The 18,083-nt window shown below is 40.5% G+C and overlaps 1 protein-coding gene across 1 annotated transcript; it reads left to right on the top strand.

The window, feature by feature from the left end:
- Positions 1-12,616: 12,616 nt before the first annotated feature.
- Positions 12,617-16,047, top strand: LOC137710353 (gibberellin 20 oxidase 1-like). The gene is made up of 3 exons (XM_068449305.1): positions 12,617-13,107; positions 15,142-15,469; positions 15,793-16,047. The coding sequence occupies exons 1-3, from the start codon at positions 12,617-12,619 to the stop codon at positions 16,045-16,047; spliced, it is 1,074 nt and encodes a 357-aa protein (XP_068305406.1).
- The last annotated feature ends 2,036 nt before the right edge of the window (positions 16,048-18,083 follow it).

Below are 18,083 nucleotides of genomic sequence, written 5' to 3'. Positions count from 1 at the left end.
TTTAAATTTATTAACTATTGTTTTAAATTAATTATTTGTTCTTTTTGAACATTGCAATCCAACTTCTAGTGGAATGAACGGGACAGAGCTTGTGTGGATTACATCAATTGGGTCTAGAGTAATTGGTTCAAGGAGTTGAAGTACGAGCTCCACAAGTACTACGAGCCTTGTCCAACACCTGAGGCATCATGGGCAGACCCTCCCAAAGAGTTTCTGGAGAAGGTGGGCGAATGGCACTAGCTTTGCACTCATTTTGAGAGTGAAAAATGTGGATGCAAAATTCCGCCTTCTTCTTCTTAAATAAATATTTTGGAGGTTACCTTGTGGGGATGATTTGATGAGGATGGATGAAATAGGTTTTGAATAAATACCTATTTTGATCACTTTTGACCATGATTGAGTTGTGATTGTCCTCTACTCGCGCGTGGGAGTTCTGGTGCATTTCAAGGGCAATTTTGTCTTTTTAACTCAAGAATCCACATGTTGCCTCCATATTTTTCTCAATTATTTTTGGCTCCACAAATGCCCTTACACCTATTGGGCTGCTCGTAGGAAATGGTAGCAGGTGTAGAGATTTTCTTGCTTTAGGAAACATGGGATTGTTTCTTATTTTGATGTAGATTCCCTCTTTAATTGGAAATTAGATCCTTCTAGGAAAGGGAAATAAATTTTTCTCAATGTCTATTTAAGGCTACCTTAAGTAGATTATTAAATCAACTTTGGAGAACAATTTATTCTACCCTACAAGAAAGAGAATGCTAGACGATATTTGTTCCCCTTCCCCTTCCCCTAGCAATCTTCTACATTTTGCCCATGCAAAAGATCGTTTTCGTTGCTTGCTTCATCTTCTCGCCCCTTCAAGGTAAGAAAAAACTAATTTTCCTTGTCTTCGTAATTTATGGGAGCCTTGGGGCTTGAAATTTGGCTCGATGAGGGTCGAGAATGCGCGAGAAAGTGGCTAAAAAGGCCACGACACAGTTGCTGCCATGGTGTGGCTTCGTGGGTTAGGCGCAGTAGTGGTTCAGCTCGGGCCGAGGGCTGGCTCGCCGCTGGCTAGAGCTTGGGCGCTACAGTCTAGGCCTTTATGCCTGGGGCGTGAGGCTTGATGTTCCTTTTTTTTATTTTTTTTATATTGGGCTTGAGCCCGTGTATGAGAGGATAGAGGGAAAGTAGCGAGCCGCTGGCTTAGCCCGCTTAATTAGACCGAAGGCTGGAGGCTGGGCTTAGGCATGTGCCTAAAGGAGAAACGAGAGTGGCGGAGGGCCATAATTGGGTCGTGGGGCCTGTTGCGCAATATCTCTATTTTTTTTTTTTTTTTTTTGTTGCAACCATGTAAGGAATTTTCCTCGCGTCTTTGTAGAATTTCTTCAAGCATGTCTTCCTCAAGCCACAAGAATGACGATGGTGTGCCACCATTATATCGTCAAGGCGGGTTTTTGAGCAAGGTGGACTACCTCAAGGTTGCTCACTTCAAAATTAGCTCCAATGATTCATTTAAAGACTTCTTTAAGGCATATAGGCATGTTATTCCGTCAGGGGTAGGTTTCAGACGTATCAAGGAAAATAGCAGCCGTGAGCCATGTAGTGGGGATCAGAGAGCCATCAAGTTCCATCCTATTATTTCGTATTAGGATTTACTTTTCCCATGTTGCGCTTCTTCCAAGAGGTGCTCTGGTCCATGAATTGTGCCCCTGCCTAATGTTCTCCCAATGCGGTTCGTGTGATGGTGGGATTTCACAATCTAAGCCAATTCTTTGACTTGGATTTGATTGTCAACGAATTTTGGTATTTTTTTCAACATTGGCCACATTGAAGGAGTTGGGCAACTGCGATCTCATTATAGGCTCTTTGACCACTCGAGTAAGGGAGACCATGATTGGACAAAGGAGACTTTGGAGATAAGCGGAGAATGGAAGTCTAATTCTTTCCTTGAGCTACGTGTTCCAACGGTCTTCATCCCCGGTAAGTAGACTGCTTAGTCTTTCGGCTGCTTTGTGCTTTTGCGAGACTGCTTTTCGATTTATTAATCATCTTTCTCCATTCTTGCAGATTCAGAATTTGGCTTGATTCCTAAAGCTTCTCCAAATGTGAAGAAGGTACATAAAGCCCTTGGTATCCCTTTTGAGTACCACGAGTGGCGTTGGCTACTTAGTCCTCTTCGCCAAAAGAAATGTGGGCTACCCCTGAGATAGGAGATAAAGCGAATCAAGGATGAAGTGTTGGCTCATCCGATCACTGTAAGCCAAAGACTTTTTTTGCTGCTCGCGAAGGTTCGCTGACTGCCCCCAAGCTTATGATTGACTTGCCAAGGGGAAGAAAGAGGAGGCTGCTAGATTTGTTCCTGTGATGTCTGGCGTCCCGAATGTGGCTGGTTTGATTACTGACATAATTGCTCAGCATAGAAGTTCTGTCGTGTCCCCAATGCCGAAATTCGTGCCCAAACGTCCGTTTAGGGCTAAGTCTAGTTCATATTCGGAGATGCTTGCTACTATGAAGAGCGATAAGGTGCCTTTGCCTACTAAAATGGCACCAAAATCTGTTCTCTCTGCTATTGAGATCGATTCATCTGCTAAAAAGAAAGATACTGCTTGTATGGGCAGTTTTGAGAAATCCACCAAATCTGCTTCTGGAAAAGCTGCTAAAATTTGTGCATTCTTGAAACCATATATTCTTGAAGATATAGATGTGTGTGCCAAGTTTGTTAATGGCATCAAAGGGGTTTTTAGCCCAAGTTCATTTGCGAAGCACACAACTAAGTATATAAGGATTGCTCTACTGGCCATGATGCAGAAGACGGTGATTCTAACAGTCGAGTCTATGCTCCTTGATCAATAGGACATCAAGGCCACCAAGGAAGTGGTAAGAACTGTGGCAGTCGAAGCTTATTCCTCAACCGAGAAAATCAAGAAGTTGGAATCTGAGCTTGTTGCTTTGAAAGGGTCTAATATCTATGCCCCACTTCTCTACAGCTTGAGACCACATGCCAAGAGATCGTGCACTTAAAAACTAGGCTTCATGCGATCTAAGTAAATTATTAAAGTGCAGAGAAGGAAATTGGATATTACATACCTCAGATTCAAGATCTTGAGTGTGCCATCTCTGAATTTCGCTCCACTGCTTACGTAAAGGACGAAGAACTAATCGCTACTTACAACCAAGTGATCCACTTTAAGAAGGTCGCTGATAGGCTTGAGCCTCAACTGTTGGAACTCCAAGGTGCTTTGAAGATCAACGACAATCTGAAGAAGGAAGTGGAGGAATTGCAATGCGTCCATGCTGGTATGTTCGAGGAGAATGAATAGTTAAAGGGTGAAAAGGTTGGCTTCGAAGCTTCGTTTACTTAGAGTCAGGCCGATTTCTACAAGCTGCGTTATATAGACCATTTATTTGGGTAACCGTCTGATTTTGAGTTTTTTGGTAAATACTTCGAGACCTTCTCTATTTCTCCGGAAAACTTGCTCCTTTTTACTTTCGAGGCTTCCATTAGTGAAATAGTCGGAGAAGTTGATGCCTAGGCTGAAGCAGCCAGAGGTAAAGCGTCAAATGGTGCTATTGCTGAGGGCGCCGCGGCTGCTGAAGATGTGGCGACTGAGTAGTCGTGGAATGTCCAAGTTGCTAAGGAGTAGTCTTCTTTGTAGTCTTTAGGATTTTCTTTTTTTTCCTTGTTGCTTTTTGCTTTGCTTGAACTCCTTTGATCTTTGCTAGTTATTTATCAATATTGCTAAAAAATTTAATAAACTTGTTTCTTTCGCATTTCTCCACCTTTGCTTCTTTAGTTCGTGCCTTAACGTTAAACTTTATAGACTAGTGGTAGGCATGCTACTTTTCTATAAGGAAACAGACACGCGTAGCCTACACAGTCATAGGTGTTGGTGTAGAACTTTTGCAAGGTTGTTAACCGTAGGGTCTGCAGCCGAACGCCTTACTTATAGAAGCAAACGAGTCCACATGACCACTGGGCTGTTAACTTTGACTTTCTTCAATTCTGTAGGTCGCGCAGCGAGTATAACAACACTTTAGGATCTGGTGTAAGTCGTTCTGTGCTTTGGCAAAAAAGAAGTCCATCGACTACGTAGCATGTCGGTGGTGGATGAAGCTTCATATATGCACACTAACTTATTTAACCTTTCACAGAAACGTGCGGTTGTATAAGTTTAGTGCAGCTTACTGCTCGAAAGGCAAGTCGTAGGCAGTCTTCTAGAAACCGTAGGTTACCTTAGTGCACTCGGTAACAACTTTAGGGTTCCAAAACTACCGTTCATAGGGCATACTACGTAATGTGCCCCCTTTGTCTTTAGGGCCCGGTTCCCCATCGATTAGGCCAAAAGACGCAAAATCCTTCAGTTAGCTAGGCCTTGAAAAAGACCATTGCGGTTACTTCTAGGAATTTCGGCGCAAACCATTGTGCATTTAGTTATACTAAAGCAGCCCAATTTATCCACGTCTGGATATCCGGAGTGTAGAGTATATCCTCTCGCTTTGGAGAGTAGACCCATGTGGGTGTCGGGGGATTGGTTTACCTTCTCGCACTGGAGAGTATGGTTGATCCTTCGGGGGGTTCAAATTCCTGCGATGAGTCCTTAAAAAGGGCGCGATCTTCTTTTTGAAGTGCATGAGAGATAAGTTGTTGTAGACATGTAGTCAAGCCAAGTTGTAAATTACTTCTGAATTCATCATTGATAAAAAAAGAGTGAAACGAAAGAAAACTTAGCTGTAAAGTAGAGACTGCATAACAACTGGATAATTTTCAGCCCGTGAAGTGGTGCCCGTTGAGCTGCTTGAGTTCTTCGGGCTTTGATGTAGTGGGAGGTCACACATGGTACTTCCTCTGATTGTAGGCGTTCCACTGCTTTTCGATCTCTTTGTCGTTCATGGTGGCTAGAGTGTAATTACCCTTACCGCCTACTCTGCTGATCTTGTATAGACCTTCCCAGATGAAATCCATCTTTTTGAAGCCTTCTCTGCAAGCAATGATGAAGGCTTTTCTTAGGACCACATCTTCGGGTTGGAATTGCCGGATCTTGGCCTTTTTGTTGTAGCTAGAAATGACCTGCTGCTGGTAGGCCGCGATGCGGGTGATGGTCTGCTTGCGCTTCTCCTTTGCCAGATCTAAGCTTGTGGCCATCTCCTTATTGTTCTGCTCAATACTTGGTAGCAGTGTGCTGATACTTGGCACGATGAAATTGGGTGGACTGATTACTTCTGAACCAAATGCCAAAGAGAAAGGAATCTCACCAGTAGCGCATCATTTAGTGGTGCGATATGCCCACAGACATCCGGGGAGTTCGTCTGGCCATTTCCCTTTTTGTTAGAGAGGGACTTCTTGAGGCAGTCGAGAATCCTCTTGTTAGATGCTTCAGCATGCCCATTGCCTTGAGGATATCTTGGCGTGGACATGTGATGCTTGATGCCATACTTTTAAAAGAACTTCGCCAAATTTTTACCCACGAATTACAGGCCGTTGTCAATGACAATGGATTGAGAAATGCCAAATCAGAAAATAATCTTCCTCCATATGAAGCGTTCTATGTCAGCTTGAGTCGTGGCCGTCATGGGCTCTGCTTTTACCCATTTGGTGAAGTAATCGGTTGCCACGATCATCATGCCCCTGCCTTCAGTAGCAGGGGGCATTGGCCCTACCAAGTCGATTGCCCACTGCATGAACGGCCAAGGATTCGTCTGCAGGTGTAGCTCGCTGGTACCGGCTTGTAGTGTTGGCAGCAGTTGCCCTTTTATACTAACTCTTTAGCGTCTTGATGTATGGTAGGCCAATAGTAGCATGTGTTAAGAGCCTTCTACGCTAAGGATTGACCTTCGGAGTGATTTCCACAAACGTCTTTGTGGATTGAGTTTAGAACCTTTAGGTCGTCGGGAGGCACGTGTAGGATCTTCGAACGAGAATGCCATTCCACATGTAGTAGCGAGCCACCTTTATTTGGAGTTTCTAGACTCCAACCTTTTTGTGGGGAGTGTGCCATTGACCAGGTAGTCTATAATAGAACTTTGCCAATTGGGAGTTATGCTAACCTGTGACACCTTGGCTGCCGGTTCCACTTTTATGCTGAGCTTGTCTAAATACTCATTCGGAATAGAATGTTTGAGTTAGTGGTCGAGAGCAGAGCCTAGACCGGCTAGCCCGTCCGCGTGGACGTTGTCTACTCGCGGAACTTGAGTGAGAATGTAAGTCTGAAATGCTTGAAGTTGCTTGCGTACATTTTCTAAGTATTGCGCCATCCTCGGATGTTTTGTCGTGTACTCCCAGTAATCTGGCTGATAATTAGCTGGGAATTTGAATGAATTGCGAGCTTTTTCACCACCAAGTCTTTTGCCATTTGGAAGCCTACTAGTAGGGCCTTGTACTCTGCTTCATTGTTGGATGCTTTGAAGCCTAAAGTGATCGCTTGCTCGAACATTGAACCATCTGCGGTGACAAGGACCACGCCTGCTCCTGAGCCTTTATAGTTAGATGCATCGTTGGCATGCAAATGCCAGAAGTCTCTACTGAGGAAGCAGGCGCGGCTAAGGTGTGCTCGGTTGCTTCTAGGGTGCCGTTGGGCCGCTTTGTTGTGTCACCTAGGCTAGGTGTGAATTTCGCTATGAAGTCCGCCAAGGCTTGGGCCTTTATCACCATGCGAGGTCAGTAAACTAAACCATATTGGCCAAGTTCCAACGCCCATTTCATCACTCGTTGAGAAGCATCCAAACCATGTAGGATTGATCGCAGAGGATACTAAGTCATGATGATGACTGTATGAGCTTGAAAGTATGGTCTAAGCTTCAGAGCCGCAACAACTAGTAGCAAAATTAATTTCTCGATCTTTGGATATCTAGTTTCGCATCGAAAAGAGCTTTATAAGTGTAGAATACATGCAGTTGGGCCCCCAGCTCTTCTTGTATAAGGGCAAAGCTTACTGCTACTTTAGAGACAACCAAGTAAATGTATAAGTCTTTCGCTGCTCTGGCTTTGATAGTAAAGAAGGTGATGTAAGATATTTCTTCAGGTCTAGGAAAGCTCTTTCGCACTCATCATCCCATTTGTCTCGTTATGCCCTATTGATGGCCTTGAAAAAGGGTTTGCATTGATCGGTGGAACACAAGAGAAAGCGGTTGAGGGAGGCTACTCGTTCAGTCAAGCTTTAGATCTCATTCAAGGTAGTCAAAGATTTTATCTTTAGGATCGCTCGGATTTGCTTGAGATGTGCTTCGATTCCTCGTTGGGTTACTAAGTACCTAGGAATCGGCCTAAAGATACTCCAAATGTGCAATTGGCGGGATTGAGCTTCATCTTGTACCTTCTAATGATGTCAAAAGTTTCCGCCAAGTTACCGATGTGATCGGATCGCTGCTTGCCCTTCACTATGATGTCGTCGACATAAACCTCCATGGTTACTCCAATTTGCTTTTTGAACATCATGTTTACTAACCTTTGATGAGTGACCCTCGCGTTCTTGAGGCCAAATGGCATAACCTTGTAATAGTAGGTGCCTCGCTTGATCACAAACGCGGTTTTTTTCTTCAGCATCCTCTTTGGGTTTCCATCCTATCTCGTCTGCTGGCACATTGGTTTGGACACCATCTTCTTAATTCGCTTACTATAATTGCTATTTGGTAGTTTTATCGTCCATTCGGACCTTGGTAGCCTCTATGGGGGTAAAGGTTTTCTTCTTTGATTCCTTCAATACGTGCACAATGCATCGTCGAGATGGGGCCTGGTCAAACTTGATTTCTCTAACTCATTCTCCAGGGATGCGGAATCAAATTTTTTGATACTTGACGGAAGTGACGATGTCCAGCTTTATCAGCTAAGGTCTCCCAAGAATCTCATTGTAGGGAGATAGGTCTCTTACGATCGTGAACGTTTGCTTTAAGACAACTGGCGGTGTTTTCACGTCAAGTGTGATGTTCCCGATGGCAATGGAGGTGTGCCCGTTAAATCAAGTAAGTACCTTCACTCGACGTATAATTGTGTTTTCCAGGCCCATCTTTTGAACTACTGAGAGTTGAAGTAGGTTGATCGCACTTCCGTTGTCAACCATCATTATGTTAACTATAGCATAGGCAAGTTGGACAAATACTACTAGTGCGTCGTCATGTGAAAAGTTGACGGCCTTGGCATCCTGCTCGGTGAAGCCAACGATGGGTCTAGGTTGGGTATCGACTGTTTGGACCCGTAGGATTAGTAGAGCCTGCTGGATTTTCCTCTTTTTGGAGTTGTTGGAGGCCCCCAAGTGTTCCGATTTGGCGAAGATGCCATTGATCCGAATCGTCTTGGTTGATGGCTTTTTGTCGACATATGCGTTCCTTCTAGGCTATGCAACTGGCTTGTCCACATATCTATCGACTTTGCCTTCTTTCATGAGCTTTTTTAGGTAGTTCTTCCAAGTGTAGCAATCGTCATTTATGTGACCGGGACCTTGGTGGAATGCACAGTACTTGGTGTGATCCAACTTGGAAGTATCTTCCTTTGATTGCTTCAACAACTTGAACCATGGCTCATTCTTGATGTAGCAAAAGATTTGGTGGATCAGGATTGAGAATTTGGAGTAGTTCTTGGTCGTCGGGCCTTCTTTGGTCATAAGTCGGTCCCTACGCTTGGCTTCCTGCCTGCTTTTGTTGTATTACTTCCCATCCTCCTTCTTTTGAGCCATTGCTGACTTTTTTCGAGGCTGTTCGGGTGCCTTGTCTGCTCATCGAGCCTCGTCCTAAAGTGCATGCTTCTTTGCCAGAGCGAAAAAGTTTGCCAGGGTTAAATCTTCTTTCATGATCAATTCTCCAAATAGTGGGTGCTCTACTGAGAGTCATTTTTGGAATGCTGCACTTGCTATTGAGTTATCGTATCCGACTATCTTCATCTTCTCTGCTTTGAACCTCTTCACGTAGTCGCGGAGCAACTCCTTTGGGTTCTTCTTCACGTTAAACAAGTGGTTGGACTTCTTTTTTATCGAGTGGTATGATGAGTATTCTTTGGTGAAAACCAAGGAAAGATCATCAAAACTCTGGATGGATTGTGCTGGTAGGGTGTGGAACCAATCTTACGCCTCGCCTTGTAAAATGATGGCGAATATCTTGCACATAAGACCATCGTTGTTTCGATAAAGGACCATCGTGCTTCTGTAGTGCTTCAAGTGCCTTTCTGAATCTCCATCTCCTTTAAAAGATGTGAAATGTGACATGCTAAACTTGTGTAGAGGCTTTGCCTGCTCGATCTCATTTGTGAAAGGTGGCCTGCTCATATTGGTAATGTCCCGTCGTAATGCTTCGTCGGTTACTTTATTACGTTGGAAATCATGCAATCGCTCGTTTAAAAGCCTCTCTACCTCTTCCTAAATATGCTTATGTTGGGGGTAGTGGAGCTCTCGACTGCCTTCGATGTTAACCTGCTAGTCTAGGCTGTTCTTTTACGTGTTCGGCTCATCTATGCTGCGACGGTGGTGCATATGGTTAATTCTTAGCAAGAGAGGGAATTCTTCAAAGGTTGCTGGTTGAACTTGAGCCGAACTGAGTGACTGCTTCTTTCCATCCTTCATGCTGCTTACTCCGATGTGAGGTGGAGGATACTCCTTACGGGCCTAGCCGCAAATGAACACTTCGCCTGGAAGGTTACTCATGTTGATTATCGAAGTGTGGCCCTAATCTTGAATGTATGCTCGTGTGCGGGCCTAGTTGAGAGTGGATGCTCCTCTGCGTACTAAGATGAAAGTATACGATATCTCAGGGGCCCAATCGAGAGTGTACACTGCCCAAACGCTTGGTTTGGGGTTGATCGAATGGCTGCTTGTCGAGACGCTGCTGGAAAGGTTCTTCGTCTGCCCTTGTCCTATTTCAGGACACCTTGTCTGGGGCACGTTGCATCTCGGTGCACTACAAAAACTGATTCACCAAGGTCGTTTGCTGTTCGAGGGCGCTCGTCAACTCTATAACTGTCGAGACAAGTGTTGTTCTCCATTTAGGTTGGAAGAACTCGGAAAGAATGCGTCTCCATGAGTGGTGGAAGTGTGGTAGACTACGGGTGCGAAATTTGAGTTGGGAAATGTCAAATCCGCGGAGAAATACAATGAAATGCCCCCGGTTCAATCGTCGATCCAGAAACTTGAAGCCGAGAAGGTTGGAGCGGTCTTGGACTGATTTGGGTTGCTTAGAAGGCCACGGGAGTGGGTTGGGCCACTAGAATGGGTTGCTCGGTGTGCGGCGTATGTGGGTGCGAGACTAGAGCTTGGCTAGGCAACGTGTTGGCCTTACGTTGGGCTTGAGTGGCTCGGGCCGGCTTGCCTTGGGCTTAGGCGGTGTGGGCTTGAATGGCACGGCTTGGGTTGTGGTTATGGCGTCGTGGGCCTTGCCGAGGATGGAGGTTTTCGAATTTCCCGTCATTGTACTCTTCTTGTACATTTATTCAAAGAATTTTTACTAAAAAAATTCTAGGAACAAGAACGTACAAAAAATCTACAAATGAATAAGAAAACGAAAAACCTTGAATGCGAGAGTCTTCTACGAGTATGTGACTCAATTCTCAATGAAATCACCAATTTGTGGATGCAAATTTCCACCTTCTTCTTCTTGGACAAAATTGCACCTACGAAACAATTAACATCTTAGGTCAAGGCCAAGAGCCTTACGTGCCCACGATGAATTTGGAGGGGGGTGGCTTGGGCCAAAGAACCTCTGATGCCAAAGTTAGAATTTGAGGGAAAAATGTTTAGAGAAATTCGGAGAATTTAGCAAAATAGTTGGAATTAGGTTTTTGGAGAAATGAGATGGTATTTATAGGGGTGTGGCCGGCCCCTTTGGGAAAAAAAGAAAAAATATAAATATTTATTACCTGAAACTTTTTGTGGAGCCAAAAATAATTGAGAAAAATATGAAGGCAACACATGGATTCTTGAGTTAAAAAGACAAAATTACCTTCAAGCCGCACTGAAACTCCCACGCGCTAGTAGCAGACAATCACAACTCAATCAAGGTCAAAAGTGATCAAAATAGGTATTTATTCAAAACCTATTTGATCCGTCCTCATCAAATCCTCCCCACAAGGTAACCGCCAAAATATTTATTCAAAATAGGATTAATTACCTAAATTAATTGATTAAATTCCTAATTGATTGCAAGATATTATTTGGCATAATATCTTGCAATTACACCCAAAAACCACCAAATGTGGCCGGTTCCCTATATTTATTTTTTTCATCTTCATTTAAACTAATATTTTAATGTACAGAAAAAATCAGCGGCAAATAAAGGAAATCAGGACAAGAAGTTGTACGAGCACCATTCCAGTTCTTGAACTCTATCATACCTAGTCGAGGAACGGCGGGAAGCTAGGGAGAAGTTCTCAAAAGTGGTGGTTTGGGTAGAGACCCACGCTAATTATGGCAACAAGGTCGCATATGGGATTTTTGTAAGTATTTTTTTTTGTAACTTTCAATTATAACTTTTATTACTGTAATTATGGTTTAAATTGTAATTAATCTAACTTCGTAATCTTTGTTTTTTTATAAGCTTCAATGGTATAGAAGAAGCATGATTACCTCACCAATCTCTCCTAGCAGCATCCTAACGTGCCTGTGGAAAAGCTGGCACCTGACCCAAAGGTGTCTTTCCAGGTGCTGATGGACGGGGTTGGCCGAAGGAAGGGCAAGGAAGTCTACGGCCTAGGAGAGGGTCGGGTTCAGGAAGTCAAGTCTTGTTCCTCATCGAGTTCCACTACAGTGACTGAGACCGATTCCAGACTTGGCAAGTAAAGGAGGAGGTGGCACGCCAAAGGGAATTAGTCCATCAATACTTCAAAGCCATATCCCAAAGCTTATCAGCTTTTGGCTTTACGATTCACCTTCCTGCCTGAGCTTGTGCCGCCATTCCAAGAAATCCCTAGCAGTTGTCCCAGCAATGACCAAACCCTACCATAGTTTACAATTTCTTTTTTCTTTTTTTTTCTTTTTGTAATATATTTGGGTGAACAATTTTTTTTGGGTTGTATATATTTATTTCCATTTTTGCAATATGTTGTTTTTAAGTTGCCCGACGGAAAAGTCGTCTCTTAAACTCATATCTTTCGACGGCTCTGTCCGTCGAAATATCTTACAACAATATTTAAATACGACATGCTGACCAGTTCCTTTCCGTCGGTTAAGCAATACTCCGTTGCGTAAATTAGTTCATAACCGGCAAATGTATTCATCGGGCAATATCTTAAACGATGGATCTATTTTTCTTGTAGTGACACACAACTTAAAAATCAAAATCCAATGGCCAAATGGACGGCTAACAGATCCCATTTTTTCTACAAGTTCATTTCTTTAGTTGGAATCCTAGTTATCTCCAATGACCTCGAAGGAATCTCATGTTTTTTTTCCCACTAAAAGACAGCCTCATCATATATACCTAGGCAACAATGATACTTTGAATCCAAGAAAATTTTTAGTCCAACCCATTGAATCTTCTTGGAAACTACAATCAACAACAATTTATCACACTTAACAAAGCATACTATATGGCTACAAAAAGAAGCATTTAGATAAACAATCCCAAAACTGCTGCATATATCACCCTTTTGCAAAATCTGCTGCATACAGCAAAAAAATAGCACGCTTTTGAGAAACTCTAATTTCTCTGAGATTTTGGCATGGCTTTGCAGAGTGAAGAACAATATGTTGAGTCACTCTCCATGGGACAAAAACTAATTGTGAAGAATTTCATTTGGTCGAAAGAAGAATGGCCAGCCATAAACCACGAAGACTTTGCAGATACAGATGACATCCCTGTCATAAGTCTCCAAGGTATTTTGGATGGGAGGAAAAACCCAGACTACGAGAAGGTGTGCCGAGTGATGGTGAGTGCTTGTGAGAAGTCGGGGTTCTTCAAGTTAGTGGATCATGGGGTTGCTTTGGAGATCATAGAGAATTTCATAGGGAGTTTAAATGGGCTGTTTGACCTTCCAATGGAGAAGAAAGTGAAGGGTGTCAGATCAGCTACTTTACCACTGGGTTACTGTGCCACAAACCCTGATTATGAAAAAAATTTACCTTGGGCAGAGATCTTACAGTTACTTCAGTCCCCTCAACAGGTAGTTGCATTTGCAACTAAAGTTTTTGGTGATCAACACCAGCAATTTAGGTAAGATTTTCATACCATACATACTTGAATTTTTAGATCATGTATGGTTTAATTAGCAGTACATTAATTAGAGATATTGTCTATTTGTTCCATATTTGCTGGCCACCTCTTTCAATACATGTGGTAAAATAGTTCTGTTCTTTAATCAACAAACTGTTGCCCATATGTTACTTTAAATCTCCTCCAACAAAGTAAAGGCTAAGTGCTCCTATACCAAAATGGTTATTGGAAAATTTTCTTTATTCTTTAGTAGTTGTTTAAGATGATTGCTAAAATGATTGCTTAAGTGCATGTGAGTGATTTCTAACTGTAAATGTATGTGAATTCTATAAGAAAATTGCAACAAAGGTTTTTGGTGGCCAACAAATCACAAATTTAGGTAAGATTTTCATACATATATATCATATAGTTTGAATTCTTAGGTCATGTATGATATTTAATGGTTTTAACAGTTGATCAATTAGAGGTAATTAATACAAAAAAAACTTACCACCTCTCTCAATACGTATGGCGCAAATAGTTTTTTGGTTTTCTACAAACTGTTGTCCATGTAATTCAAGTTAAAATCTCCTCTCCAATAAAGTGAAAGTTAAATATGGCTATACCAAATGGTTATTGGAACTATAATTTTATTCGTTAGTAACAGTTTAAGATGATTGCTTAAAGGGTGGTGTCATCCACACACTTTTTTTATCTTTCGCACACTTTTTATTAATTCATGTCCTTTGATCTTTAATTCATTCAACCCAATGGCCGACAATCAAGAGGTGTGTGAAAGGTAAAAAGAGATGTGTAGATAATACCACACTTGCTAAAATGTCATTCAAACGCACGTGAGTGATTTCTGACGATAAATGTATGTATATTCAATAAAATCTCGTCATTCAATACTATAGTGTGGTGATATTCCTCTTCACTTGGAAGTGAGAGGCCTTAGGTTCGAATCTCGTGAATGGCGAATTTGATACCAAATTAGGTTGCCCATTATGTGGCTTAGCCGAACTCCCCCTCCTTTAGTGTAAAAATATCGATGTACTAAAAAAAAAAAAAAAACCCACATGCATCAATGACCTGAAATCAATCATGCACCAACAAACGACTGGCCTAGCTAGCATTTTTCTTAGACATGTTATTCATATCGTTTTTTCCATGTTCGTGTCATACCTAATATTTTAATAGGCCGTGTTGTGTAATACCCGTTAAATTAAACGGGTAATATGACCATACCCGTAATCTACACGTTAATATTAAGGGGTAATATTACTCGATGCGTTACCTGTTAAAGAAAATATATTTTAAAACAATAAATAATCAAATGAAAAGCATAATACTAAATTAGTATATACATACCACATTGTCACATTCAAAACATAAAAACACATTTATCATTCAAATATTATATATTACAAAATATCAAATGTTCAAAGGATTTGCAAAATCAAGGAAGCTATGTTTCAAGGTTGTGGAGTCTAAACGACGATGTAAGTGTAACCAATGTCTACTCATGGAAGAATGATGCAATCACAAGTGTTTATATATTGTTTCACATTTATCACACTTGTAGGTCTGCCTTCTTGCTTATACTAATACTATACTAGTTGATTTTAATTTTGGACTAGAGGTCAAGTAAAATTTATCCTAGTAATGACAATCAAAAACTCTCATAATAAAAATAAATAAATAAAACTTAATTTTCTTAACTTATATAGAATAATAACACCATAATACATATTTAATATACAATATATACACTATGGCTATTTAGTTTTATAATAAGTATTTTTAGTAGTTAACTTTGAAATTATAAAAATAATTTTTTTTCTTAATGGATCGAAATGGGTTACCTGCATGTGTATCCGTTAAGGACCTATTATTAACGGGTTCTTAATGAGTCATCCGATAACGACTCGAATAATAATCGTGTTGACCCAAAATCCATTATTTTCGTATTATTTTTGTGTCGTATAAGAAATTGTCAAGTCTAACTTTTCTTCGTATAGTTTAACTCAAATCAATGTTTGGAATATGTATCAGCAATGCAATGATTGGTTACTTGAATGCACTGGACAATTTGGGAATGACAATTTTGGAGATGTTAGCTCATGGACTGGGCCTTCCAGACAACTTTTTCACAAAGAACTTTCAGGAAAAAGAGGCTACCATGATCAGGGTCAACAGATATCCTCCTTGTCCCCTCCCTGAAAAATGTCTTGGGCTTGGGAGCCATTCAGACCCACATACATTAACCATATTGTTACAAGATGATGTTGGCGGCCTGCAAGTTCTGACAAGTGACGACAAATGGATTGGAATCCGTCCTGTTCAAAATTCTTTCATCATCAACATCGGTGACACCCTTGAAGTAACTCTCTCTCTCTCTCTCTCAAGCAATTGCATGCACATATACATTTAGCAGTAATGTTCCCTTACTAATGTTGTGAGGCTGTAATCTGGATTACACCTTTTTTTTAAAAGGAAAACTTATGAAAAAAATTTGAAAATTTTGAGTTTTAACGATAAGGACAAAATAAAGGGTAAAGTGAATAGTACCAGGATTGACTTTTTAGTGTAAAAATATGGTTTTTCGTTAAAATGAACAGTATCGAGAGTTTTTTGTTAAACTTCCCCTTTTTTAAAGTTCAGTTTTTGTACAAAGTTGTAACTGTATGTGTAATTTTCTTGCAGGCTTGGACTAATGGGAAGCTGAGGAGTGTAGTGCATAGAGCAGTGGTTAACAAGGAGAAGAATAGGCTTTCAGCAGCATATTTCATGAGCCCCCGTAATTCTGCCCTCATTGACTGCCCTCTTGAGCTCATGGATGCAAAAACCAACCCTAGAAAGTATGTGCCCTTTACTTGGGGAAATTTCCGAAAGCAACTTTTGGTTCAAAAGAGGGTTGTTGGTAAAACTGCCCTAGAAAGATACCTAATATCCAAATGAAGATAATAGTTTGAAACCTAGGAGGACCAAAAGTTTAGCCTTATTATATATTAGATGTCTAATACAGGTTTAGTCAATTTGTATTAGTAGTCTGGCTTTTATTAAAAATGGAGTTCACACTGTAATCTACAAAATATGACGCGATTTCTTGTACCATGCCAACATGCCTTGCTTACCAAGCAAAAAGAAAGAATAAAATTATGAAGATTGCTTTCACACATAAATCAATTTTTGTGTTCATGTAATTAATAATTTCAGTAATACGAAAGGGCCTTTTTCCTATTTGAACGTAATGTCAAAGAATGGAAAATTTCCAATTTTCCAATATATCAAACCAAATGGAAATCTGTCTTATTAGCTAACAACTATTGAACAATAATATATATACAGATCTAGATCTATCAATTGTGTCACTAAACAAGACATATATTATATAAAATATAAATAAGGTCTTCTTATATCATTCCCTTACCTGTACGGAATATGTTATGCAGTCTTATAGAATGAAAATCCACATAATGCAAAATTGTCAACTCATCGCCCAAATAACTAAACAGGAAATCAAATGAAGACTAATAAGGTTTTAGGATTTGGTCGAACCCTCTCGCTCAACCGTGTGGCTTCTACTTTCATTTCAGACTACATTTAGTTTGGTTTACAAGTACTGCAATCGGCAGAGTGGATAAAGAACCATTCAAAAGAAACGAAACTTGCTAAGATATTAAATTACATGCGATGGAGCATATGCACTTTGATTTGTGGTCGATTCTCATTGATTTCTATTAACAACTTACTATTTAGATCATTAACGCTATCGCTCTAAAAAAAAATATTAAATTACATGATCGTGACTTAGCCAAGTTGCAAGCAAAACCTAGAATCATTATTTTCTCTGGACAAAACTTATAATCCATATTTATAATTACTCGTTTATTGGAGTACTCATGACCTAAATTATCGGTTTGATAACAATGGCAATTATAAGAAACATATTTATTATGTAGCCCATGCATCTTCTCCGGCTAAACCTCATGACAATATTGGGTGCATTTGGATACCATGTTCTAGAGGTTTCTCCTCCGCTTAATTTGCTAGTTTTCAATAGCAGTGTGGTTATTGGCACTTTAAATATACACTTATGCCAGAAAAAAAAAAAAAAAAAAAAGTTGTTTTTTCTTCCTTTTTTTGCGTTTCCCCTTTCATCGCATCCCTTTGACAATGTCGATGTACTTTTATTCTTCTATCTTTTCAACTATTCTTACTTGGGTCTTACGTATATAATGAAGGAGAAACTAGCTAGCTAGTTGTTATTTCATACCCAGCTGCTTACTCGGGATTTTTTCTTCGGGCTGAAGCATTAACAAGTATTTTTGTTTTGTAACTAATATAAAGCGATTTGTGCAATACATGACTTGTTAATTTACATCAGATGCCTTCTCAAATTCTTACAAAACCTAATATAAAACGAAAGGTGAGAGAATATAAGCATTATCCTTATTTATATTGTTAAGTCAACAATGGTTCACTTACCGCGTAGAATTTTTTATCACTTCTACATTTGTTGGTTGCAAAATCACTTCTATATTTGAACTCCAAATTTTGGTTGAAATGAAAGTCGTATTTAAGGAAAAATAAAAAAGCAAATTGTCTTGCTTTGAACCTAACCTTGACTCAGTTTATCCACCAGCATGCATGCGAAATTTCTCCTCCAAAAAAATGGCTGCATATTTTTTATCAAAGCTGAAAAAAATTTGTCCAACTAACTACACATTTAATAAAGCCACGCATGAGACTTGAGAATCTACGGGTTCTTTTGCTAAACATTACTAGTCCTCCTCATATGGATATTCACAGATAGTTTATGTTTCCTATCTGCAAGGTTTTGGTCAATAATTAAGGACTCGACTGTTGAAGATTAAGGCCAATTGGGTATTGCCTGGATTTCACCTCTAGCAATTGCGTGTTCTTCCGGGAATTGATGGAAAGCAATTTTCTGGGGAAAATAAAAATGGATAAAGTTGACTTGGGAGAGAGAA

The sequence above is a fragment of the Pyrus communis genome, chromosome 12, assembly GCF_963583255.1.
Source record: "Pyrus communis chromosome 12, drPyrComm1.1, whole genome shotgun sequence".
Taxonomy (NCBI): Eukaryota; Viridiplantae; Streptophyta; class Magnoliopsida; order Rosales; family Rosaceae; genus Pyrus; species Pyrus communis.
Note: the sequence above shows the minus strand (reverse complement) of the source record. Positions and strands in the feature narration are given on the sequence as shown.